At 35.6% G+C, this 26,185-nt stretch overlaps 1 protein-coding gene across 5 annotated transcripts in view; it reads left to right on the top strand.

Moving 5' to 3' along the window:
• The window catches only part of LUZP2 (leucine zipper protein 2), a 532,880-nt gene that overhangs the window by 367,528 nt on the left and 139,167 nt on the right, over positions 1-26,185 (top strand). For all 5 annotated transcript variants that reach the window (XM_085011621.1, XM_085011620.1, XM_085011622.1 and 2 more), the window contains exon 7: positions 4,060-4,122. In XM_085011621.1, coding sequence (XP_084867747.1) covers positions 4,060-4,122 — 63 coding nt within the window. The remainder of the gene's footprint in view (positions 1-4,059; positions 4,123-26,185) is intronic.

Below are 26,185 nucleotides of genomic sequence, written 5' to 3'. Positions count from 1 at the left end.
GGAAACTGAATCACAGTTACAGTTGCTTCATTGGAAGATTCGTAAGCATTAAATGTATGCTTAGAAAATTTATTGGTCTTCATTCATATCAACACATTTTACTAGGATATAATAATCCCATGAGTTTCCTATAGTTTATTAGTCACTATAACCAGCTACTTTTCTTTTCTTTTTTTTCTTTTTTTGTTTTTAAACAGACTTCTTTGAAAGCAGTTTTAGGTTGATAGCAAAATTGAGCAGAAAGTTCAGAGAGTTCCCATATACCCCCTGTCCCCAGACCCAGCCTTCCCCATTATGAATATTCTCCACCAGAGTGGTGAGTTTATTGTAATGATTGAAACTGCATTTGCACATCATTAACACTCAAAGTCCCTACATAGAGTTCATTCTCAGTAGTGTAAATTCTGTGGGTTTTGACAAATATGACATGTATCCTCCATTACAGAGGCATATGAAATAGTTTCACTGGCTTAATCTGTGTTTTAGGAAGCCCTCCCAGGTGATTCTTGTGCCCATGTAAGTTTTGAAAACTATTGCAATATCAGATAGAGTTTTATAAAGCTAAGTTGAAGAAATAGCCAAAAAATTAAAACTGTATTAAATCCTACATCAAACTGAATCTTTATTTGTTTTATTCTACTCTCCTCTCTTGTTTTTACTGAAGCATTTACAATATTAGTTTCAGGTATACAGCATAATGATTCAATATTTTTATGAATTATATTATATTGAAAATTATTACAAAATTATGACTATATTTCCTGTTCTGTATACTATAGCTTTGTGGCTTATTTATTTTATATACAATAATTTGTATCTCTTAATCCAATACACCTTCCTGCCCTCCCAGCTTCACCCTCCCCATTCACTAGTTTGTTCTCTATATCTGAGTCCTTTTCTGTTTCTTTTTTATTTTTATTTTATTATTTATATTTTTCTTTTTAAGGCTGCATCTGCGGCATATGGAAGTTCTCAGGCTAGGGTTGAACCTGACTTGCAGTTGCCAGGCTATGCCTCAGCCACAGCAACACCAGACCCAATCTTGGTCTGTGACCTCCACCACAGCTCATGGCAATTCCAGATCCTTTAACCCACTGAGTGAGGCCAGGGATCAAACCCACAACCTTATGGATACTAGTCAAATTCTTACTCCACTGAGTCACAATGGGAACTCCCTCTGTTTCTTTTATAATTTAGATTTATTTGTTTTATTTTTCAGATTCCACATGTAAGTGATATCATATTTTTCTTTCTCTGTGTGACTTATTTCACTGTTTACCCTCTAGTTATATCCACCTTATTGAAAATGGCATAATTTCATTATTTTTATGGCTGAGTAGTATATTATTATATGTTATAAATATATCACAGCCTTTTTTTTTTTTATTCATCTATTGATACGATACTTTGGTTGCTTCCATGTCTTGGCTATGGAAGTAATACTGCTGTGAACATTGGGATGCATGTATCTTTGTGTTTATATTTTTTATGAAGTGTGGTTGATTAACAGTGTTGTGTTGGTTTCTGGTATATAGCAAAGTGATTCAGGTATACATATATGTATATTCATTTTCATGTTATTTTCCATTATGGCTTATTATGGGATATTGTATATAGGTCCCTGTGCTATACAGTTGGATCTTGTTGTTTATCTATTTTATGTAAAATAGTTTGTATCTACCAATTCAAAACTCCCATTCCATCCCTCCCTGAGTTTGTTTTCTATTTCTGTGGGTCTGTTTCTCTTTCATAAATAAGTTCATTTTTGTCCAAGTTTAGATTCTACATTCAAGTGATATCATTTGGTATTTGTCTTTCTCTTTCTGACTTACTTCATTTAGTATATCTCTTGGTCCATCTATGTTGCTCCAAGTGGCATTATTTCATTCTTTTTTATGGATGATTAGTATTCCACTATGTGTGTGTGTTTATTTTATCTTCTTTATCCATTCATCTGCTGATGGACATTTAGTTTGTTTCCAGGTCTCAGCTGTTGTAAATGAGTGCTGCTGTGAACATTGGGGTGCAAGAATCTTTTTGTATTACTGTTTTCATTTTCTTCTAATATATACCAGTCAGTGGAGTTGCTGGGTCATATAGTAGTTCTATTTTTGAGTTTTGAGGAAACTCTGTACAATTTTCTGTAATGACTGCACCAATTTACAATCCTATCAGCAGTGAACCAGAGTTCCCTTTTCTCCATATCCTCACCATAATTTGTTATTTGTAGACTTTTTGACAGTAGCCATTCTGACAGGTGTAAGTTGGCATCTCGTTATGGTTTTGATTTACATTTCTTTTGTATTTCTGTTATCTTTTGTAGAATATCATGTATATGCTATTATACAAAATACAGCTTTTGGTGATTGGATTCTTTTCCATAATAAAATACATTTGCATTCCATCCATATTGTTACATGTTTTAAATTTAATTCATTTTAAAAAAATGCCTAACAATATTTTAGTATTCCATTTCATGTATGTACCATAATTTGTTTACTATTTACCAGTAAATGGACCTGTGAGTTATTTCCAGATTTGAGCTAGAATGAATAAAGATACTATAAATATTTATGTGTATATCATAATTTCTCTCAGGCAAATACCTAGAAAGAATTCCTGTGTGATTTATCTTTATAAGAAATTGTCACACTGTTTTCCAAAATGACTGTATATTTTGCATTTCCTCTTAACTGTTTTTTCCAATATATATTTATATGACAATGATAATCTGTTTGGATGTGTTCTTTTTATTCTACCAAAGAGTCAGGACCTACAATCTTTGATGTAGAGAGACAAATAATTGAGGTCCTTAAGTTAGAATGTGTGAAATTTGATCTGTTCTGGAAAAATGGAAATGATTGATCAGCATCTATGGATCACCAGAACATAGCATATTCCAGATCGTAGACAAAAACGTCTCATGGGAGAGATTTTTTTTGTTATAAACACTTTTATGTTTGCATTATTCTGAAGGGCAAACCTTCTTCACCTCAGCATCTTAGCATTCTAGCTACTTTCCTCATTTTCTGTCGCATTTGTTTGCTGCCTTCCCTTTTTATATATGTCATCTTTAAACTTGTTTGTCAGATTAAACTTATTCATATTTATTTTTTTAAGTATGTAGTTGAAAATAAGCAATGAGGGAGTTCCTATTGTGGCTCAACAGGTTATGAAACTGACTAGTATCCATGAGGATGCATGTTCAATCCCTGGATCTGCTCAGTGGGTTAAGGATCAGTCATTGCCTTGAGTTGCGGTGTAGGTTGCAGACACAGCGCAGCTCTCGCATGGCTGTGCCGTAGTGTAGGCTGCCAGCTGTAGCTCCGATTCAGCCCCTGGTCTGTGCACTTCCGTATGCCATAGGTGTGACCCTAAAAATAAAAGAAGAAGCAATGAGGAGTTCCCGTCGTGGCACAGTGGAAATGAATCTGACTAGGAACCATGAGGTGGTGGGTTCCATCCTCACTCAGTAGGTTAAGGATCTGGCATTGCCATGAGCTATGGTGTCGGTCACACAGAGCTTGGATCTGGCATTGCTGTGGCTGTGGCATAGGCCAGCAGCTGCAGCTCTGATTAGACCCCTAGCCTGGGAACTTCCATATGCTGCAGGTGCAGTCCTAAAAACCAAAAAAAAAAAAAAAAGAAGCAATTAAAACTGAAGCGTATGTACATAGCCTCTAAAATGTATTTGTTAATCAAAAAATAAAAAATAAATAAAATGTATTTATTGGATATGCCTAGGTGAGTTACATTCTGTGGGGAGGGGGGCAGGGTGGAGGAGGCTGAAGAAAGAACAATAAGCCACTTTCTTTAAATGTTATCTTTTAAACAATATACTTCCTTTGAACGGATTTTGGGTTTCTTTTCTTGCCTAGAATAGCTGGATGTCTGACTCCCAGAGCAGAGATTAAACTTTCCTGTTTCATTTCTGAACTAGTTGAACTCTCTTTTGTTTGGCTGTAAAAATTCATTCTTGTGCAGTTTAAAAGAATTTTTTCATCAAGTTTGAAAATATAAATGACATCAAGTCACTAATCCATGTTTTTGTTCTTACAGTCAAAAAAAGTCCAAGCCCAGCTTAAGGAGCTTCGTTATGGGAAGAAGGATTTATTATTTAAGGTGAGTATCTTTTCACCTTCCCCCTCCAAGTGATTAGCTCAATACCTAAATCGTGTAAAATATTATTTAGCTTAAATTTAATTTACACATTTTTTCAAGAATTATTAGAGTTTTATTTGATCGAATTGAAGATGCTTTCATTTTATTGCCTACTTAATTAATAAAACAAATACAGATATGGTTTCCTGGGTACATACTTAATCAAAGGCAGGCATCCATCCAAAATGTTTAAAGTCTTTTTGTAAACTTCAGTTATTTTAATTTAACATGGAAGAATATTGTCTTTCAGAATATTTACATTGAGGAAAGCATATAAGTTTCCACAAATGAGGTCCACTGTTGACCTACAAAGTGACTTCCAGAGACCTCTGCATAATTTTTTTATTATTGTCTTCATATTTAATCATGGTTAATTGACTTTGGTTATTGACACTTTCCTTTACAAGACTGTCAAGTCAAGAGCTATGTATAGGTATATATCTAGCATGAATTATAGTTGTGGTTTACTGACTAATGGCCCCCTAAATATAACCACCTGCTAATGCCTGGAACCAGTGAATGCTATATTTTATGTCAAAGAAGACTGTGCAGATGTGATTAAGTTAAGGATCTTGAGGTGGGAAGATTATACCTAGTTAGCTAGGTGGATCCTAAGTATAATTGTATAAGTTTTTATAAGAGTGAGACAAGAAGGCCTAAATTAAAAGAGTATGTGACCACAGAAGCTGGAGAAGGAAAGGCAATGTAAAGGATTTTCTCCTATAGCCTCTAGAAAATCAGCCCTTCCAATACCTTGATTTTGTTCCATAAAATTAGTTTCAAACTTCTAACTTTCAGAACTACAAGAGAATAAATTGTGTTGTTTTAAGCCACTTGGTTCATAGCAATTTGTTATAGCAGCAAGAAGAAACAAATACCGATACTTTCTTTTATCTCCCTTGAGCAGAGGAGATGGGGTAGATTCTTTTAATTGTGTTATGGTACATCTGCATTCCCCAATGCAATGAAATGACAGAGCATTAGGCTCTTAGTAGTAAGAATAATAATTTGTTTAAAAATAAGCACAAATTGCTTTGTGTGTAATGTCTATTCTGTAAAAGTGTTTTCATTACAGTGATCATCCCAATCTGTGTATATCAGGTTGTTGTTTGTTTGTTTGGGGGGGGGCACATCTGTGGCATATGGAAGTTCCCAGGCTAGGGGTCGATTTGGAGCTGCAGCTGCCAGCCAACACCACAGCCATGGCAATGCCAGATCTGAGCCTTGTCTGACTTACAACATAGCTCTCAGCAACACCAAATTCTTAATCCAGACTGAGGCCAGGGATCAAACCCAAGTCCTCATGGTTGCATGTCGGACCATGACAGGAACTCTGAATATCATTGATACTACCACTGAGCCATGACAAGAACTCCAAATATCAAATTAAAATAGAGAAAATTATTTATTTTATTTCATGATTAGAGATAATTGTTTATTTAATAGTTTAATGTCAATCCATCCCTTGTTTCTTCCAATGAAAACAGTAAGAAATTACTATTCACTCTTTTCTGACACATTTACTTTTAGCTTAGTTATAGGAAGGTAATCCGAGTAGGTAAACCAATGTTTGTTAAATTCTGATTCCATTCAAGTCATGATTCTGTGCCATTTAGTCTTCCATTAATATTTCCTGCCATTCCTTTAACCTCATTTATAGTAAGCTATGCCCATCACACCAGGAAAACTGTGAATTATTTCTCATTAATGCTTACTTACTGACTCTCTGCTCACTGTATGTGATAGAGTTAAGATAAAACTATAAAACCCAACATATTTGCCTGCCTGCCTTCAATCGTTCATAACAAGACTCTTAAACTCAGGGTATTTACATTCATCTTGTCCTTAACATTTTTAAGAAGGATTTTTAGATACTATATGTTTTAATATAGGTAATTTTCAAATGGTAGGATAGAACATTTAAAAAGTTAGAAATAGGAGTTCCCACTGTGGCTCAGTGGGATAAGAACTCAACTAGTATCCCTGAGGATGCAGGTTTTATCCCTGGCCTCACTCAGTGGGTTAAGGATCTGGCATTGCCACAAGCTGTGGCACTGGTTGCAAACACAGCTCAGATCCGGCGTTTCTGTGGCTATGGCATAGGCCTGCAGCTGCAGTTCTGATTCGACCCCTAGTCTGGGAACTTCCATGTGCCACAGGTATGACCCTAAAGAAAAGAAAATTCATAAACAATTTGAGTTAAAGTTTTAGAAAACAATAATCCTTGGGAGTATCATTTTAACCAATTGTTCAATTGGCCTTAGCTATTTTCAGTCATGAACAACAAATCATTGAAAGTGGCAAAAAAATAAAACCAAAACCAAACAAACAAAAAAACACTCTCTATGTGTGTGTGTTCACATTTGCCAAAAAAAAAACTAGTTCTTTGCATTAGTGTAATTTAATAAAATGAGGAATATAATACAACAGTTTCAAGCTCCCTAGAGCTGATAAGTATTATATACTAGGCTGGGAGATTTATGTAAAGACAGAAGATCATATGAGGCTTCATAATTGTTTTTTAATTTCATTTCTCAAATGGAGGAGTTATAGATAGAAAAGTTGGGAGAAAAGAATGAAGAAATCCAATAATTTTCAGTGATTTACTTCTTTGTAATATTACAATTGTTAAATATAGATTAGTAATCTATCATTTTTCAGCAATTACCAAAGTTGAAATGTGTTCAAAATCTATCTTATTTGGAAAAATGAGACATTATTTGTAAGCTTTGTTATTTTATGTCACTTTGAGAGGAGCACTTATGTATGAACTCAGTGAACTGTGTATGAATATACCATGTGGTTGCATAATTTAGGATGCCATTCATCATATTCTCTGCCCAAGACACTGTTTAAGAGCTAGGTTTTTATTAACTCCAATAACAAGAGGTCTAGAGACATGGCAATTTTGGTTGCTACATTTACTTATTCAGCAGCTAAACAGTATAAGCAAGGACCCAGAGTTTTTTGTTTACTTTTGTTTCACACTTTTTCAATTCATGATCCTCAATTTACTGACTTGTTCTAAGTTTTGATTCCTCATTGAATCATGTTAGTGTCTAAGAATCTCTATAACTGTGTACAAAGTCAGACAAGAAAATTGTGTGGAGGGAGATACTTGTCCTTGAGTGTTATAATTTTTGTAAAGGAAGAACATTTTTTAAGAAGTTTCCCCAAACTTGAGCATGTATTCATGCAAAAGTGAGATTTCAGTGTTTTCAGCATCTGCTATGAAAGATTGCTTTTTTCAGAAGTAAAAGAAATCTAATTGTTTAAGGAGAGGCAACAACACTTTCTGCTATAATGTACTCATCCACTCATTTTGATGAGAGCTTACATTTTTGTAATCTTATTTGCTTATTTTTATATCAACAGTGCAGATTTTAGATATTGTATAAACATATGTGAAATGAATGACTGGATACATATACTCATACATACATGCATACATAAATAAATATGTTGCAGTAGTAGATAATAGAAACTAATGTGTGTAGCTGTAAAGTGTTTGTGACCACAAGAATACAGCCATGCATCTATTCAAATGAGTCCACAAAATACTTTAGGTAATTATTTGTCGAATCCTGAGATAAGTGGTAAAACACTTTATTTCCCTAAGAATAGTTTCCTGAGAACCTCTTCAAATTTGAATAGATTTGATGATTTTTAGCAAAGATAATCTTTGAAGAAGCAATGTGTACAGCAGAAACACATGAATTTTATCCTTAAAAAACCAGCAGGTGCATGATATACTAAATGTGATGAAAGGAAAAAAACCTCCAACCAGGATTATATTACCCAGCAAGGCACTCATTCAGATTTGAAGGAGAATCAAAAGATTCACAGATAAGCAAAAGCTAAGAGAATTCAGCAAAACTAAATCAGATTTACAAAAAATACTAAAGGAACTTCTCTAGGCAGAAAGGATAAGGCCACAACCAGAAGCAAAAAATACCACAAATGACAAAGCTCACCAGTAAAAGTATATATACGGTAAAGATACGAAATCATACATGCACAATTATGCCACCAAAATCAGAAATCATGAGAAGAGAAGGGTACAAATGAAGGACACTAGAGATGAACTTGCAATTAAGAGACCAACAACTTAAAAAAACAATCATATATATATAGATATAGATATAGATATACACTCCAATATATAAACTTCAGGGCAACCACAAAACAAACATCTAAAATTGATAAACAAATAAATAAGAAAAATCAACACTAAAGATAGTCATCAAACCACAAGAGGAGAGAACAAGAGAAGGGAAGAAAAAAGAGCAACAAAATAGTTGATAAAATGGCAATAACAACATACATACATATCAATAATTACCTTTAATTTTAACGGACTAAATGCCCCAACCCAAAGATGTAGAATAGCTGAATGGATACAAAAACAAAACCCATGTATGTGCTGTCTTCAAGAGACTCGCTTCACTCCTAGGGACACATACAAATTGAAAGTGAGAGGATGGAAGAAAATATTACATGCAAACAGGAATCAAAAGAAAGCTGGAGTAGCAATACTTGTATCAGACAAAATAGACTTTAAAAATAAGAATATTTTAAGGGACAAAGAAAGTCATTACATAATGATCAAAGGACCAATACAAGAAGAAGATATACAATTTTAAATATCTACAAACCCAACATAGGTTCACCACAGTATATAAGGCAACTGCTAACAACCTTAAAAGGACAAATGGACAATAACACAATCATAGTGGGGGACCTAAACACCCCACTTACAGCAATGGACAGATCAACCAGACAGAAAAACAATAAGGAAACACAGGCCCTGAATGAAGCATTAAACCAGATGGACTTCATAGATATGTATAGGACATTCCATCCAAAAGCAACAAAATACACATTCTTCTCAAGTGCACATGGAACATTCTCTAAGATTGACCATATCCTGGGCTATAAATCCAACCTCAGTGACTTTAAGAAAATTGAAATCATATCAAGCATCTTTTCTGACCACAATGCTATATGACTAGAAATCAACAACAAGAAGAAATCTGCAAAAAACACAAACACGTGGAGACTCAACAACATGCTACTAAATAACCATTTGATCACTGAAGAAATCAAAGTGGAAATTAAAAAATACCTAGCAGCAAATGACAACAAAGATACAACATTCCAAAACCTGTGGGATGCAGCAAAATCTGTTCTAAGAGGAAAGTTTATAGCAATACAAGCCCACCTCAGGAAACAAGAATAAGCTCAAATAAACAAGCTAACTTTATATCTAAAGCAGCTCGAGAAAGAAGATAAGACATAAAGTTAGTAGAAGGAAAGAAATCATAAAGATCAGACCAGAAATCAATGAAATAGAAACAAAGAACACCATAGAAAAGATCAATGAAACAAAAAGCTGCTTCTTTGAAAAGATGAACAAAATTGATAAACCCTTAGCCAGACTTATCAAGGAAAAAAGAGAGAGGACTCAAATCAATAAGATTAGAAATGAAAAAGGAGAAGTAACAACAGACATCACAGTAATACAAAGGATCGTAAGAGACTACTATGTACAACGATACTCCAATAAAATGGAAAACCTAGAAGAAATGGACAAATTCTTAGAAAAGTACAATCTTCCAAGACTAAACCAAGATGAAATAGAAAAGTTAAACGGTTCAATCACAGTAGTGAAATTGAAACTGTGATTAAGAAACGTCCAACAAACAAAAGTCTAGGACCAGGTGGCTTCACAGGTGACTTCTATCAAACATTTAGAGAAGAGCTAACACCTCTCCTTCTGAAACTATTTCAAAAAATCGCAGAGGAAGGGACACTCCTAAAAACAGTCTATGAGGCCACCATCACCCTGATACCAAAACCAGACAAAGATACCACAAAAAAATTAAACTACAGGCCAATTTCTCTGATGAGCCTAGATGCAAAAATCCTCAACAAAATACTAGCAAACTGCATCCAACAATACATTCAAAGGATTGTACATCATGATCATGTGGGTTTTATACCAGGGATGCAAGGGTTCTTCAATATCTGCAAATTCATCAGTGTGATACACCACATTAACAAACTGAAGAATGAAAACCATATGATCCTTGGAATACACACAGAAAAAGCCTTTGAAAAAGTCCAACATCCATTCATGATCAAAATTCTTAACAAAGTAGGTATAGAGGGAAACTACCTCAACATGATAAAGGCCATATATGACAAACCCACAGCAAACATCATTCTCGATGGTTAAAAGCTGAAAGAATTCCCTCTGAGATCAGGAACAAGACAAGGATGTCTGCTCTCTCCACTACTATTCAACATAGGTTTGGAAGTCCTACACAGCAGTCAGAGAAGGAAAAGAAATAAAAGGAATCTAAATTGGAAAGGAAGAAATAAAACTATCCCTATTTGCAGATGACATGATACCTAGAGAATCCTAAAGACTCTACCAGAAAACTGTTACAGCTCATCCATTGAATTTGGCAAACTGGCAGGATATAAAATTAATACACAGAAATCAACACCATTTCTATATACTAACAATAAAAGGTCAGAAAGAAAAATTAGGGAAGCAATCCCATTTACCTTCACGTTCAAAAGAATAAAATACCTAGGAGTAAACCTACCTAAAGAGACCAAAGACCTGTACTCTAAAAACTATAAGACACTGATGAAAGAAATAAAAGATACACAAATAGATGGAAAGACATACCATGCTCGTGGATTGGAAGAGTTAGTATTATCAAAATGACTATACTACCCAAGGCAATCTACAGATTCAATGCAATCCCTATCAAATTACCAAGTAAACTTTTCACAGAACTTGAAGAACAAAATATTTTACAGTTTGTTTGGAAGCACAAAAGATCCAGAATATCCAAAGACATCCTGAAAAAGAAAAATGGAGCTGAAGGAATCAGGCTCCCTGACTTAATATACTACAAAGCAACAATCACCAACAGTGTATGGTACTGGCACAAAGAGAGAAATATACATTAGTGGAACAGGAATGAAAGCCCAGAATTAAACCCATGCACCCACAGCCAACTAATATATGACAAAGGTGTCAAGAATATACAATGGAGAAAGGACAGCTTGTTTAATAAGTGGTGCTGGGAAAACTGGATGGCCACATGGAAAAGAATGAAATTAGAAAAATTCCTACACCATATGCAAAAATAAACTCCAAATGGGTTAATGACCTAGATATAAGAACATAAACTGTAAAACTCTTACAGGAAAACATAGGCCAAATACTCTCTGACATAAACGACAGCAACATCTTCTCAGAACCACCTCTCAGAGTTTTGACAACAAAAGCAAAAATAAACAAATGGGACCTACTCAAATTTCAAAGTTTCTGCACAGCAAAGGAAACCCTAAACAAAACAAAAAGACAACCCACAGAATGGGACATCTTTGCAAGTGAATCAACTGACAAGGGATTAATCTCCAAAATTTATAAACACCTCCTATAGCTCAATACCAAAAAAAAAAAAAAAAACCCATCAAGAAATGGGCAGAAGATCTAAACAGACAGTTCTCCAAAGAAGACATACAGATGGACATAAAACACATGAAAAGATGTTGAACATCACTCATTATTAGAGAAATGCAAATCGAAACCGCTATGAAGTACCACCTTACACCAGCCAGAATGGCCATCGTCAAAAAGTCTACAAACAATGAATGCTGGAGAGGGTGTGGATAAAAAGGAACCCTATTACACTGTTGGTGGAATGTAAATTTGTGCAACCACTGTGGAAAACAGCATGCAGTTTCCCTAAGACAGCTAAAAATAAAACTACCATTTGATCCAGCAATCCCACGCCTGGGCATCTACCCAGAGAAAACCATGACTTGAAAATACACATGTACTCCAACGTTCATTGCAACACTATTTGCAATAGGCATGACATGGAAACAACCTAAATGTCCATCGACAGAAGAGTGGATCAAGAAGGTGTGGTACATATACACAATGGAATACACTCAGCCATTAAAAGGAATGAAATACCAGCATTTTTAGCAACATGGATGGACCTAGAAATTATCATGCTAAGTGAAGTCAGTCAGACAATGAGACACCAATATCAAATGCTATCATTGACATGTGTAATCTGGAAAAAGGATACAATGAACTTTGCAGAACAGATACTGACTCACAGACTTTGAAAAACTTATGCTCTCCAGAGGAGACAGTTTGGGGGGGTGGGGGGATGTGCTGGGGGTTTGGGATGGAAATGCTATAACATTGGATTGTGATGATCATTGCACAACTATAAATGTAATGAATTAATTGAGTAATAAAAATAAAGAATTAAAAAAAACAGCATGTGCTCACAATTTCAAGACATGTTGATAAATTCAGTGTCCTTACTAATGTTTGAGAGCTGATTTTTTATTGGGGAAGGCTGCTAGCAACAGTAAACATTCTCTACTAAAGAAAGAAGTGAGGTTCTATGCACTGTTATTTACCCAGGACTTGAGTCTGTTTTTATCCTCCTTGATTCAATTTGGAGTTGATATTATCTGGAACAGCTACCCTCCATTTTGTTGCTTTTTTATATTTACACTTTATTTTCTATTTCAAAAGTATTATTTTCTCACTTTGGAAAACATATCTAAAAGTATAAGGCCCCCCAAAAAACTCACTTAAAATCCAATCACTTGGAACACATTCCATATTTTGAATTGTTTCATAAATTAGTTCCTTTTCTACTAGGCATAGTCTACTTTGTGACTAATGTATATGGTTAATATAGATTATATATTGTATATATTCTGTTTTTTACATAATTTAAAACATAAAACAAGTATAGTTATCATTTCTTTATAAAAATTGAAATGCATGATTTCCATGAAATGTGCCAAAATGACTTTTTCTTATAAAAATATGAGTGCATTATGATTTTAATTTATACTTTGATGAAAAATTTCTTATTTTAACTTGAGGCATAGTTTTTATTGACTATGTGTCTAACTATAAATTAATTCCTTAAAATTAATGAAAAATTTTAATGTTATTCATACCTAATACATATTATTTTTGGAGCTTGGATTTTTTTAACTTGAATGAGGAAAAAATGACAAATATAATCATATATTTTTAAAGTGCTGATTTGATACACATGTACATTGTGGGTTATTACCAAGATCAAGATAATTAACACATCCATCACCTCACATAGTTACTTGCTTATATTCGAGTGTGTAGTGTGAATGGTTTAGGTCTACTCTTGGTGACTTCAAATGATACAACACTCCAGTATTAACTGTAGTCACCCTGTTATATATTCGAGCCTCCGAACTTACTCTCCTTCTAAATGAAAATTTATACACTTTGACATCCAACATCCCATCTCCCCTCTTTTCTGCTCCTGCCAACTACTGTATCACCATTCAGTGCTTCATTTCTATAGGGTCAGCTTTTCAAAAAAATATTCCACATATAAAGTGATACCATACAGTATGTTCTTTCTCTGTCTGACTTGTATCACTTAGCCTAATGCCCTCAAAGTCCATCCATGTTGTCTCAAATGGCCTGGTTTCATTTGGGAAAGACTTTTGGCTGTGAGGGTATCCTTTGTTCCTGGGAGAGCACAACAACATAGTCTTCATGAAGCTCCATTGGCTGAGGTCAGTATTAGCACAGACTGTGGGGATCCACTGCTCAAGACTGTCAAGTTCCTGTGATTGATGGCGGTGGGTAATGTCATTGGCTTCTTGAGGAGCAATGGCTGCTAAGATCTTCCTATTCTTCCATTTTTGCCTGTGGGAGAAAGTTCTAGCCAAGGGGATCCCTATTGGTAACTGGCCTGCTATGCTGGCCCTCAGGCAGTAGTGGACCAGAGTCCAAGGATCAGATGCATGTAGAACTACCACAGCACCTGGGTCCTGAGGCACAGGTGTACTTGTACAGCAGTGCACTAGTTTTCATTGTGTGAGCATCTACAGATCTCTAAGGAGCTATGTAGTCTGAGTTTCTAGAGCTCTCACAGTGACTCAGATTGAGTGTGGGCAGGGAGGACACAGTACTGTAGACCCTGGGATGACAGAATACAGCAATGACTTGAGCACAGAGTGCTGAATGTGATAGCAGCACAGTCTGAAACAAGAATAAATAAATAGGTAAGTAAATGTAGTCTTCCCTGCCTGACGTAGTAAAGTATCATGCACCAGGTGGCTTAAACAATAGAAAAGTATTTTCTCACAGTCTGGAGGCTGGGAAGGCTGAGATCAATGTCTGGCAAGGTTTGATTTCTGATAAGAGCTTTCTCCTTGGATTGCAACAGCCACCTTCCCACTGTGTCCTCACATGGAGGATAGCTGATGTCTCCTCTTATAATGACACTAATCCCACAATATCAAGGTCCTTATTGCCGGAGGCCAGCTCCAGTGGCCAGGGAGTGTACACTTTTTCCTGATTGGAGAGGGACGTGCGTCGGCGAATGTGCATACGGAGACAGCCTCTTTGTCCCTTCTTTTAGGGTGCTGGACTGCTCCAATTTAATTGGCATAAGTGGTTGATTATATAGACAGCTTTTCACTACACATTACATCCCAGTGTTAAAAGTACATTGGTTAACTATTACATGGTATTGCAGCTATACATCATGTTTTAAGATCTTTATCTTAACTAAACTTGGTACAATTTAGGGGCAATTAGGTACAATACATCATGTTTTAAGATCTCTATCTTAACTAAACTTAGTGAATACAATTTAAGGGCAGTTAGGTACAATACATCATGTGGGAAGGAAGAGACTCAGTACAAATCATCCCATGGCCAGCCAGTCTTTACAATTTGAAGAGGTCACAGACACAAGAATTTGGCATTCACAAATCTTGTTTTTAGACTGGTGCTTAGATTTAAAGCGTTATATTTACAGTGTAAGTAAATATAAACCAACTTAACTAGCTATCACTTAAAAGCTAGGTTTCTTGGATAATATATGTCTAACTTCTATGAACCTTATTAAAATCCTAACTCTAAAATTTACTATATAACTAGTTAGTAGATAAACACTATGTTTTAATTTTAACTAAGTTGGATTTAAATAGGGGAAAGTCCTTCAGGATGAAATTTTTACTATATCATTGTTGTAACTTTGTTATATCACAAATCAGCACAGGAAAATAAGAAGGGAAAATAAGAATAATAAGTAAATAATCAGGAAAGACTGAGGAAAACTGAATAACAAATAAAACAGTAGGAAAGACTAGGTCACCCGAGAAACAATCCATGTTCTCCATTGCAAACATGGAAATTGTTTTCCCACGAAAGCCCCAATTCTTCCCCATCAACATCAAAGTGAGAGCTATGTAACCTGAGGCCTGCCCTCGGCTTGTACCTTACAGGCAGGCTTTTTATCCTAACCAGAAGCCCACCTTCGGCTTGTACCATTCAGGTGAGCTCCCTTCCTTGGTTAGGAACCTGCCTTCAGGTTTTTCTGCCATCAGGCAAGGTTCTTTTTTCAAGTCCCTGCATTTTCTCGGCTCCCCGCACCTTATGACATCATTTAACATAATTACCTCCTTATAGGCCTCATCTTCAAGTACAGCCACATTGACTTTCAACATATGACTTTGGGGAGAGATACAATTCAGTCCATTGCTGTAAGTTATTAACTAAGTAATACACGCAAAAAAGCAGTAACAGACTTTGTTGTTTGATAGATTATAACATGAAAAGTACTATTCTAATTTGCTATAAAAATGATTACTCATCATCTTGAACATTTATTTTAAAATGTAAGCCATTTAATTTCATTTATTTACTTTGGTGGTATTGTTTTGGACATTTCAAAACAATTTCCACAGTGCTCCCCAGTCACCAAAAAGTGAATTTATCAACTTTCCTATTGGGTAGGGAATGAGAGACAGTTTGAGTTCTGATACTAGGTTTTCAAAAGGAGATTTTGCTGAGTTTAGTTGGAAATTATTCTCTGAACTCACTTTCATGTTCTATATGCTAAGGAGTAGATATAGTCTGGGTAGGAAATCTTCTTAACATATATCTTAGCCATGACAAGTTTCCTGAGCCAAGTTTGTGTGGAGAATGGAGTTCCCATCGTGGCTCAGTTGTTAACGAATCCAACTAGGAACCATGAGCTTGTGGGTTTGATCTCTGGCCTTACTAAGTGGGTTAAGGGTCTGGCATTGCCCTGAGCTGTGGTATCGGTCACAGATTCGACTCAGATCCCGAATTGCTGTGGCTGTGGTATAGGCTGGCGGCTACAGCTCCAATTAGACCCCTAGCCAGGGAACCTCCATGTGCTGCAGGTGTGGCCCTAGAAAGACCAAAAAAAAAGTTTGTATGGAGACTAACATGTGTTTGTGCTTTTACTGAAGGTTCTTTTCAACATGTCATATTGCTAACATGTGGTCTCTTTAAATCATAAGCATAATGTCAATCATCATTTAATATTATGTTTATACTGCATATACATTTATGGAATATAGTACATGCCGTGTTGGTGGTAAATATGCCCCCACATTTTATTGCTTCCATCTAGATGTGTAAGCTTGAATCTGTAGAATTAGGAAATCTCCACTAATAATGGCAACTGGTATATATTGAGCACTAACCATGCACTTGTAAGATATTTTGCTGTGTGCCTTACATGCATTATCTCATTTACTCCCCAGAATAACTTAGGTATATACATAGGATGCATTGAGTATTTGTGTGTATACACACACACCTAATGTGTGTATAGTGGGGTGAGTGTAAAGTGAAGCTTAGGAATTTCCATGGTGGCACAGCAGAAACAAATCCATGAGGATTCAGGTTCTATACCTGGCCTCGCTCATTGAGTCGAGGAACTGGCATTGCCATGAGCCATGGTGTAGGTCGCAGATGCAGCTTGCATCCGGCATTGCTGTGGCTGTGGCATAGGCCAGCAGCTGCAACTCTGATTTGACCCCTAGCATGGGAACCTCCATATGCTACTGGCGTGGCCCTAAAAAAATAAAATATATTATAATATATAATAAAATAAAGTGAGGCCTAAAAATTAGTGGTCCAAGGTCATCTATATAGTAAATATGGTATAGAACAGAAAGGATTTATATCAATAATACACATTCATAAAAATCAGGGTCTGTCTACCCTTCCTTTTTTTGTTATCTTACTTTCTCTTACTTTCTGTGGTCCCTCTGGTGACTGGGTCTCCATTTCACTATTTGTCGTCTTCTCCACTCTGAACTCCTGACCATCTTCCAGTTGCTTACTCGTTGCCACACATATTGAATTTCCCATCTTCCTTTGTCCTCTGGTACTTCCATATTCTTTGTCAATGTCCTGACCTTCAGATGGACCAATGGATGTGTCCATCCTTCCCCCCACATTCCAGTCTTCTGAGACATTCTATTAAATGCATTCTAGTTGTTTGCTCCACTAAGGGAAGGATGGTTGTCTATGGCTATTCCTGTTATGTATTGAATAAAACCAACTTAATAAAGCCACATGTCATTCAACATTTGAAATAAAAGTGATTTAATTAAATTACAGCCTACACAGAGTTTATAGTTTAATGATAAAAACAATGCCTTATGTATATTTATGATTTTATACTTTACCCAGTGTTGTAATAAACATTATTTTATTTGATCCTCACTATATTCTCTACGAGACAAAGAAAAAAAGTTGTAGGATTCATTTTTCAATGAGGGTATTGAGGCCTTGAGAAGTTTGACAATTATAATTACAAAATATTTATTTGTAAAGCTAATTAGCATATTGAAACCATCATTATTTATTTTATTTTTATTTTTTTAATTTTATTTTGCTTTTTAGGGCTGCACCCAAAGCATATGGAAGTTCTGAGGCTAGGGGTTGAATCAGAGCCACAGCTGCTAGCCTACACCTCAGCCACAGCTATGCAGAATCCAAGCGGCATCTGCGACCTACACCACAGCTCCCTACAGTGTCGTATCCTTAACCACTGAACAAGGCCAGGGATTGAACCCGCCATCTCATGGTTCCTAGTCAGATTTGTTTCTGCTCTGCCACAACAGGAACTCCCTATTTTGTTTATTTTAAAAAATTGAACTGAAGTTAGGTTTTTTTGACTCAAGTATATTTGACAGGAATTTATATTCATTTGTTAACTATTCCTACAGCATAGGTACAGAATTATACCAAAATTCTGACAAATCTCTGGTGTATTTGGTGATAGTCCCTATGCACTCACTCTTTCTGAAATTCAGACTCTGAAATGGCCTGTGTTCTCATTGATATTTTCTCTAGAAACCAGATGTATTCAACTGGTTTCTGCTTCTGAAAACAGGGGCATTGCCAAATGAATTCCCAAGCATAGATGACAACAAGTGTCAGATTATTTTCTAATGATTCAAGTCGTCTGTTAAGGGAATTTTGTAAAGCAGTCACCCCTTAATTTTTAAACCCTTGTGTAATTTAATATAATTTTGTGTGCATCTGTCTCTCATCAACTTACATTTATCTCATCCACTCGTTAAACCATTTTTTGATGAGTGAAAACATTTTCAGTGCCATTCATTTGTTATGTGTCAATTTATCTCCAGTAAATGAGTTTTGGCCCTAAAAATGTAGGAATATTTCAGAAGAGTTTAGAGAGGTTACTGATTTTATTTTCTTACACTATTTAACAAACTCATTTTCAAAACACATTCATTTGTATCTTAGTGGGAAGTTTTCGATTTTTTTCAGAAATGGTATCTAGTACACCTAAAGATTGAAAGGGGCAAACATACATAGCTGGAAATAAATATAACTTGGTGACATAAAAAAATAGTATCTGTAGGTAACATTCAATTCATTTGCTTAAAAATATAAGCATCCTCAGTACAAAAATAAGACATTTTCAATTTAGAATTGACAGTTGCTTTAAAACAGGGGCTTCTTTTCTGACCCAGTATATTCGTATCTACCCTAAAAATTAGATTAAGTACTTTTTAAAAATACAGTATAGGGGTATATTCTATAGTAAGAAACAGGAGAACTTTAATTGACCCTATCTACATCAACCCAACTTTTCAGGCTTGCTCCTCCCATGTTCTAAAGCAGAAAAGCCAAATGCCTTATTAATTATTATTCACCAGGTAATATGGTATATATGCAGGTTTTGAAAGGGCATATATGTTTTTTATCATGTCATAGCAACTTTAATTTATTAAACATTAATTTTTCTCCAAAAAGTTTCAGAATATTTTAAATACTGAAAATCACTAAAAGTATAGGACTTTTTAAAGAAACCAAGCCTAGGGCTTTTGAGTCTCTTACCTATGATTACATAACTTCAATCTAAGCTTTTCAACTCATTCATTTGTCCAAAATTATTGGTTGAGCCTGCAAAATCTGTCTGGTATTGCATTTTTTCTATTTGACCAAGGTTGTTTAATTTTTTTTTTGTTTGTTTGCTTTTTAGGGCTGCACCTGCAGCATATGGAGGTTCCCAGGCTAGGAGTCAGATAGGAGCTGCCTACACCACAGCCATAGCAATGTGGGGTCTGAAGAGCCATGTCTGCAACCTACACCACAGCTCACAGCAATGCCAGATTCTTAACCCACAGAGTGAGGCTGAGGATTGAACCTGTATCATCATGGATACTAGTTGGGTTTGTTACCAATGAGCCACAACAGGAACTCCAGTTATTTCATTCTTTAGCAAGGTATTTGAAGTCAGTGGATGAATTCCCAGAAGATATTAACTCGTCAGAATTTTCTCATAATTTTTATAGGTTACCTATGGCATTTTTCTTGGAGAGGAGCTTGTATAATTTACCAGATTATTGAATGAGCTATACATATACAAAGTTTAACAGTTTAAGAACTATTGCTTTACATATTGGCCTTCGCCTTGTACCCTCTAAGCACTTTTAGGCAAAGATAAACAGAGCTTTCTCTGGCTGTTATTGAGAATACTGTGTTTGTTCCAAGTTTGTCTTTTTCTTATTTCTCTGTTCACTTATTAGAAAACGTGTATTCTATAACTGCCAGGTTGATGATTATGCTAGAAATTATTTTTAGATGTTTGTAACTTTAAATAATATTTTTTAAATTATACCATTTTCACTAAATGTTATCATTAATTCAAGCTTTAAAAAAATGTTTTGACCTATTTCATAGGAAAATAAAACATGTTAAGTGGTTTAAGCCAGTTATTGAAAATACATTTAAAAAAGTGAATATCTTTTTGTGTCCCCTTCCCACATTCTGTCAAAGAGTTCTTTTCCACTGAGCTTGGATCTAATCTTGAAGTCATTCTCATGCCAAGGAGCTCCTAAAAGTTAGTCACAGTTGGTATCTATCTGCCCTCTCTGACTGAGCTCTAAATGTTTTGCCTATACCCAGTCCTATACTCAGTCTATAGAGAGCTACTCCACAGTATTTGCTCACCATTGTCTTACCATTGTTGCAAATGATAACTACAATATATTTGTAAAAGCTTTGCAGGGACATATTCTAAAGGCTAAGAAATGTTAAAGGATGTGGCATAAGTGGAAATCTTTGTACAGAAAATCAAAATGAAGACAATTAACTTTAGACCAGCCCTAGAACAGTTCTCTTTGGGTCTGAGGGGCTGGGATGATCCTTGAATTGCTGACTTTTCCTACGTATTCTATCCATCATGTTGCATGTGTGTCTTTGCTTATCGAGCTGTGCTCCCACTGAGAGGGGCTCTCGGTCTAATAGGTTCAGCTGATTTTGCACAGGTCCTTGCTTGGAGTATATATACAACAGTGGTGTCATCATAAGACCTTTGGGGGAAAATCACTCCTTTTGAGGGACTTGTCTGGGACACTGCTATTATAAGCTCTAGGCACAGCAGCCACGAATTGATGCACTGGTTTCTTTAGGTCCTAAATGCTGCTGCTGCTTCTTTTTTAGTGCATTCAAACAATTTTTTCAATAGGAGACATCTGTTTCTTCTGCGCACACTGACATTTCAACATGTGTTTCTGATCAGAAGTTGTCTTAGGTTCTGAAATGATTAGAAATTATGGCCTTGGAGTTCCTGTCGTGGCTCAGTGGTTAACGAACCCAACTAGCATCCATGAGGATGCAGGTTCAATCCCTGGCCTCGCTCAGTGGGTTAAGGATCTGGCATTGCCCTGAGCTGTGATGTAGGTTGCAGATGCAGCTCAGATCCTGTGTTGCTGTGGCTCTGGCATAGGCCGACGGCTATAGCTCTGATTTGACCCCTAGCCTAGAAACCTTCATATGCCACCACTGTTGCCCTAAAAGACAAAAAGACAAAAAGACAAAAAAAAAAAAAAAAAGAAAAAAAGAAATTATGGCCTTTTGCAAAGTCGTATTTGAGCACATATAAGTACCACTCAAGTTCGCGTGACATCCTCAGACGGCTTTTCATTTCTAATTAAAATATAAAACAATTACAGTAGTATATCTCTGTTCTAAACATAATTCCTTGTTTTGAATATAAAATAAAAGGAAAGAATAATGAAGAAAACATACAGCAGTTTCACTCATTGTACATTTTTTAAATGCCTTGTTTTCTATATCCTTTATCTTAATGGTGATGCTAGCCATAATTTCAGAAAACAAAGGCAAGTTATCATTCTCCTTTGAGTACTTCTTTTGGTAACATGTTTAGATGTTCTCCCTTGTCACGGCAGGAGACATTTCCAAAGCATATTTGTGAATTTACTTGACTTATTTTATTTCATTTCATCGACATTAACTCAGTTACTAGGATGTTTGTTAACCTATGCGTAATAAAAGAAAAGAAGCCAATTACCTCTGAGGTAATTGCATGGAAAGCTGCTGCAACAGACACAACTCACAGAGGAATTTTAAAAAGGAGATTTCTCCATAAATTTCATAGTTTTTAAAAATGAATGCACAGCTTATGAAGGCAAAAGCAGAATCCCTAAGTAGTACACACTGAGAGTCTTTTACCATGGCAACAGCCACGTCAATCACTGACTCTGATGTATTTCTAAAGAAAGATTTCTTTTTTTTTTTTTTTTTCTTCTTCTTTTTTATCTTCCCTACTATTGTCATTTGGACTTAAACCCTATTTGAGAAACAAGATCAACTCATTCCATAAGTTTTCAACAATATAGAACCTTCGTATTAGAAGAGTCCTGTAACACCTTCAACTCTAGTCTCATGCAGAATATTGGCTCATCTCTCTGACAATGTTGTCTCTGATGATTAATGTTCAATAATTAAGGTTCACAGCATTTCACCTCAGGGTTTTTGGGGGGCTTTCTTTTCTTTCTCACTTCTGATTGTTCAAGAATCCCCTTCTCACCGTAAATTACAGTTGATTTTTTTTTTCTGTTATGGCCACACCTGTGGCTTCTGGAAGTTCCCAGGCCATGAATTAAATTGGAGCTGTAGCTGGGGTCTACACCACAGCCATGGCAACATTGGATCCAAGCTCCAGTGGATCCTTAACCCACTGAGAGAGATCAGGAATCAAACCAGCCTTCTTACAGAGATATCGGGTCCTTAACCTACTAAGCCAAAATGGGAACTCCTATAGTTGATTTTATTTTTTTTTTCTTTTGTCTTTTGTCTTTTTAGGGCCTCACCCTTGGCATATGGAGGTTTCCAGGCCATGGGTTGAATCTGAGCTACAGCTGCCAGCCTATACCACAGCTCACGGCTCAGTGGAACCTTAATCCACTGAGAGAGGCCTGGGATCAAACCTGCATCGTCATGGATGCTAGTCGGATTCATTAACCACTGGGTCACAACGGGAACTCCCTATAGTTGATTTTTTGTATACCTATCTGATTCCCACATAGATGCCAAGCTCATTCTATAAAGTAATGTGTTTTACCCCATGGTCTCTTCTTCCTGTTCCTTTTTTATTCTTTATCTCTATTTGCCCACACTACTAAGACTCCTTCAGAAGGAGAATTGAGTTACATGATGTAACTGTTTTTCAGTCCCTACTCATTTGTAGTTTCTTAACCATCATTGAGTAAACTCAATTTAGTGCTAATGATGAAATAACCTGGGAAGGCCAAGTGGGCTGTATTATTTGAATAGGCAGTGAAGTGCATTTCATCTCTCAGAGCTCATGCTATTTAGCCAGAAGCCAAAATTTATAGTTACAGCACACATTTTTCCTCTCAATTGCATAATCTCAGCTTTTTTTTAATTGAGGTGTAATTGACAGATAATATTATATTAGTTTCAGGTATACAATCTAATGATTTAAATTTGTATATAATGCAAAATTATTATGAGAATAACTCTAATTAATATCTGTCCCCACACATAGTTACAATCGTGTGTGTATGTGATAAGATTTTTAAAGAAAGATCTACTCTAACACCTTCCAAATATGCAATATAGTATTACTAACCAGAATCATCACATGTATATTATATCCCCATGACTTACTTATTTTGTAACTTGGAGTTCCTACTGTTTGGCCTCCTTTACCTATTTCATCCACCTCCACACCCCTCCACCCTGGCCTCCAGAAACCAATTGCTTTTTTTTTCTTTTCTCAAAGTCACAACTAGCCTCTCCTCCCATCCTGCCCTAACCATTGTTTCTCCATCTTTAGAAACAGAAGCATGAACCTTGCCCAAGCCTGAGAGAATCCATGTGGGATATATAATATGAAGTACAGAAACTCTATGGTCATATGCAGGGTAAAATCTTTCAGCTTTGTTGGTAATTCTTGCAGCACATCAGATAAAACTTATAACAATTAAGAGGCATCAATTTGTATGCTGCAAAATGTTGAGTAAAGCATTCTAAAAGAAAGGCTCTTTTACAACTTTGACTAACCTATATATAAAATATCTTACTTATACCAACCCTAAGCATCATCTACTGAATATTTTGTCCATTTCTTCTTCCTTGGTATGGTAGCATGGTGGCAAAAAGAATGTGTGGTTGCAGTTTAGGGGATCTGTGTCCTTTATTATCAGCAAATGAATTCTACAGAATATTTTATACACACTCCATTTTCCATAAACTGTTTTTGTTTCTGGTTTTGTTTTTCCAGAGGGAGGAGCATTTTTCGAGATAATACTAGGTCATTTTTTCTGAGTCTAAAGTGGAAAGTTGTTCTTAGTTTCAGTGTCATTGGTTTCATTCAAGAAATGCATCACATCTTTTCATTTCAGCCCTTCATATTTTGCAATTTCTGGGATGTATGAAACTATATTCCAGGCCCCTTTTTTTCTCCTTTATGATGTAAGGTTGCCTTGGAAACCTGGGGGATATCAGTTCATTTCCTTGACTTTAGACACATATATATTTGAATTTATTTATTAAAAAGGCAAAAGGATCTTAAGAATATTCTAGAGGAGAAATATCTTTTTTTAAGTATTTACATGGTTATCAAGGACTAAAGGCATAACAGCTTTTCAGAAATGAAATTGTTGAGATGTAATTTTTTTCTAATAAATTTTTACATGTGTGTTATTAAAGAAATTGATAGAGAGGTCAAGAACTAAATGCAATTTCTTACCATAATTGCAGTTGACCATTGTCTGGAGTCAGAGATGTGAAAGAATTACATTATCTTTTCCAACTGCCTTTAACATTTGTTTGCAAGAATAATAATTGAAAGCTGTCTCTAATCTAATTAGGTACTTGTGTAAGAAGCCTTTGCTATAATAATTTGGTTTCATGCTGGGTTTTATCTTGGACAAATTTGATATGCTGATATACTGATAATGTATTCATTAAAATTTATAAAATCTTCTAAAATAATAATATTGAAAATAACCCTCTGGAATTTTTTTCTTTCAAATTTAGCAGAAAGTATGTTAACTCAATATTATTAACACTCTCCCTTTTTCATGTATTTAATTTGCTTTTAGTTTAGATACATTGTGGATAATAGTGATCTTATATTTAATATTTTACACTTATTTGAACCCTTTTATTTGCATACTGCTTGGATTTTAATGTTATCTTACTCTGTAAGAGTTTGGCAGCAATCCAGCACAGTCTTATAGACTACCTATTCAATTATGTCTGTTTTAATACTAACACCCAAGATTTACTGAATGAGAATGGTCTATTGGTGTTTCATAAATTCTAACATGTAGAGATCAACATGTGTCTTGTTAAAAGGATTCTCTGATTCAATAGATCTAGAATGGGACTTGTGATTCTGCATTTCAGACAAGACCCTAGGCAGTGCTGACTGTAATGGTCTGTGAGCCACACTTTAAATGACAAGACCCCTGGGCATTTAATTAATATAATGTGGAAGGGTTTCACTTTTATTTTTCTTAATTTAAAAATTCTATAGACATTGACATTGTAGAAAGACCAAGTATTTGAAATAAGGTGATCTGAGTTCCCTTTCAGACTTTTATTTTAACTAAGTACTATTTCTTTTGTATATGGACCTCTGAAAGAGGATATTTGCATTTGTTATTTAACCTCTGCCTCCCACCGCACCTCCCATCCCACCCCTACTTTTTCACTCATCACAGCTGACATTTTGTAGCAGTCATGGGAAAACCAAAGTTGGACAGTAAGTTGCCCCGCCTTCAGTCCACAAGGGAGATGGGCTAGTTTACAATTTTAATACATTATGGTAAGAATTGAATAAGTACTTTATCTATACTCTTGGGAGAGAGGTCAGTGAAGGAGAATCAAAAATCAGTAGACCAATTACTGTATTGGGACTGGCTTCATGAAAGAGTGACATTGGATTAGATTTTGAGAACATTGCGCCAGAGTCTATGCTTGGGAAATACTCAGTAAATATTTGTAGGAAGGAAGGAAGGAAAGGAGGGAGGGAGGAAGAGGGAAAGAAAAGGAAGGAAATGAAGGGAGGGAGGGAAGAAGGGAAGTCAATGAGTAAGTGAAGTATTTTGTCTTTCTTGAGAAAACAGTTTAGCACATGCACTACTGTTTAACAAATTGTCATAGGAACCTGGTGAAATGCATGGTACATGTGGAAAGAGGCCAGAAGAGACTGGCAAAACAGATTTTGCCAAATCATGGGGGGCATTGATGGTGATGTTGATAATTTTAAGAGAAAAGAGCCAGTGGTTTCTATGAGTAGTACTTCTCTTTGTTGGTGGGAAAAAT

The sequence above is a fragment of the Sus scrofa genome, chromosome 2 (assembly GCF_054392235.1).
Source record: "Sus scrofa isolate SSC_HxYL_T2T_F1_AM1 chromosome 2, Sscrofa_HxYL_maternal_Yorkshire_Landrace_v2.0, whole genome shotgun sequence".
NCBI classification, from domain to species: domain Eukaryota; kingdom Metazoa; phylum Chordata; class Mammalia; order Artiodactyla; family Suidae; genus Sus; species Sus scrofa.
Note: the sequence above shows the minus strand (reverse complement) of the source record. Positions and strands in the feature narration are given on the sequence as shown.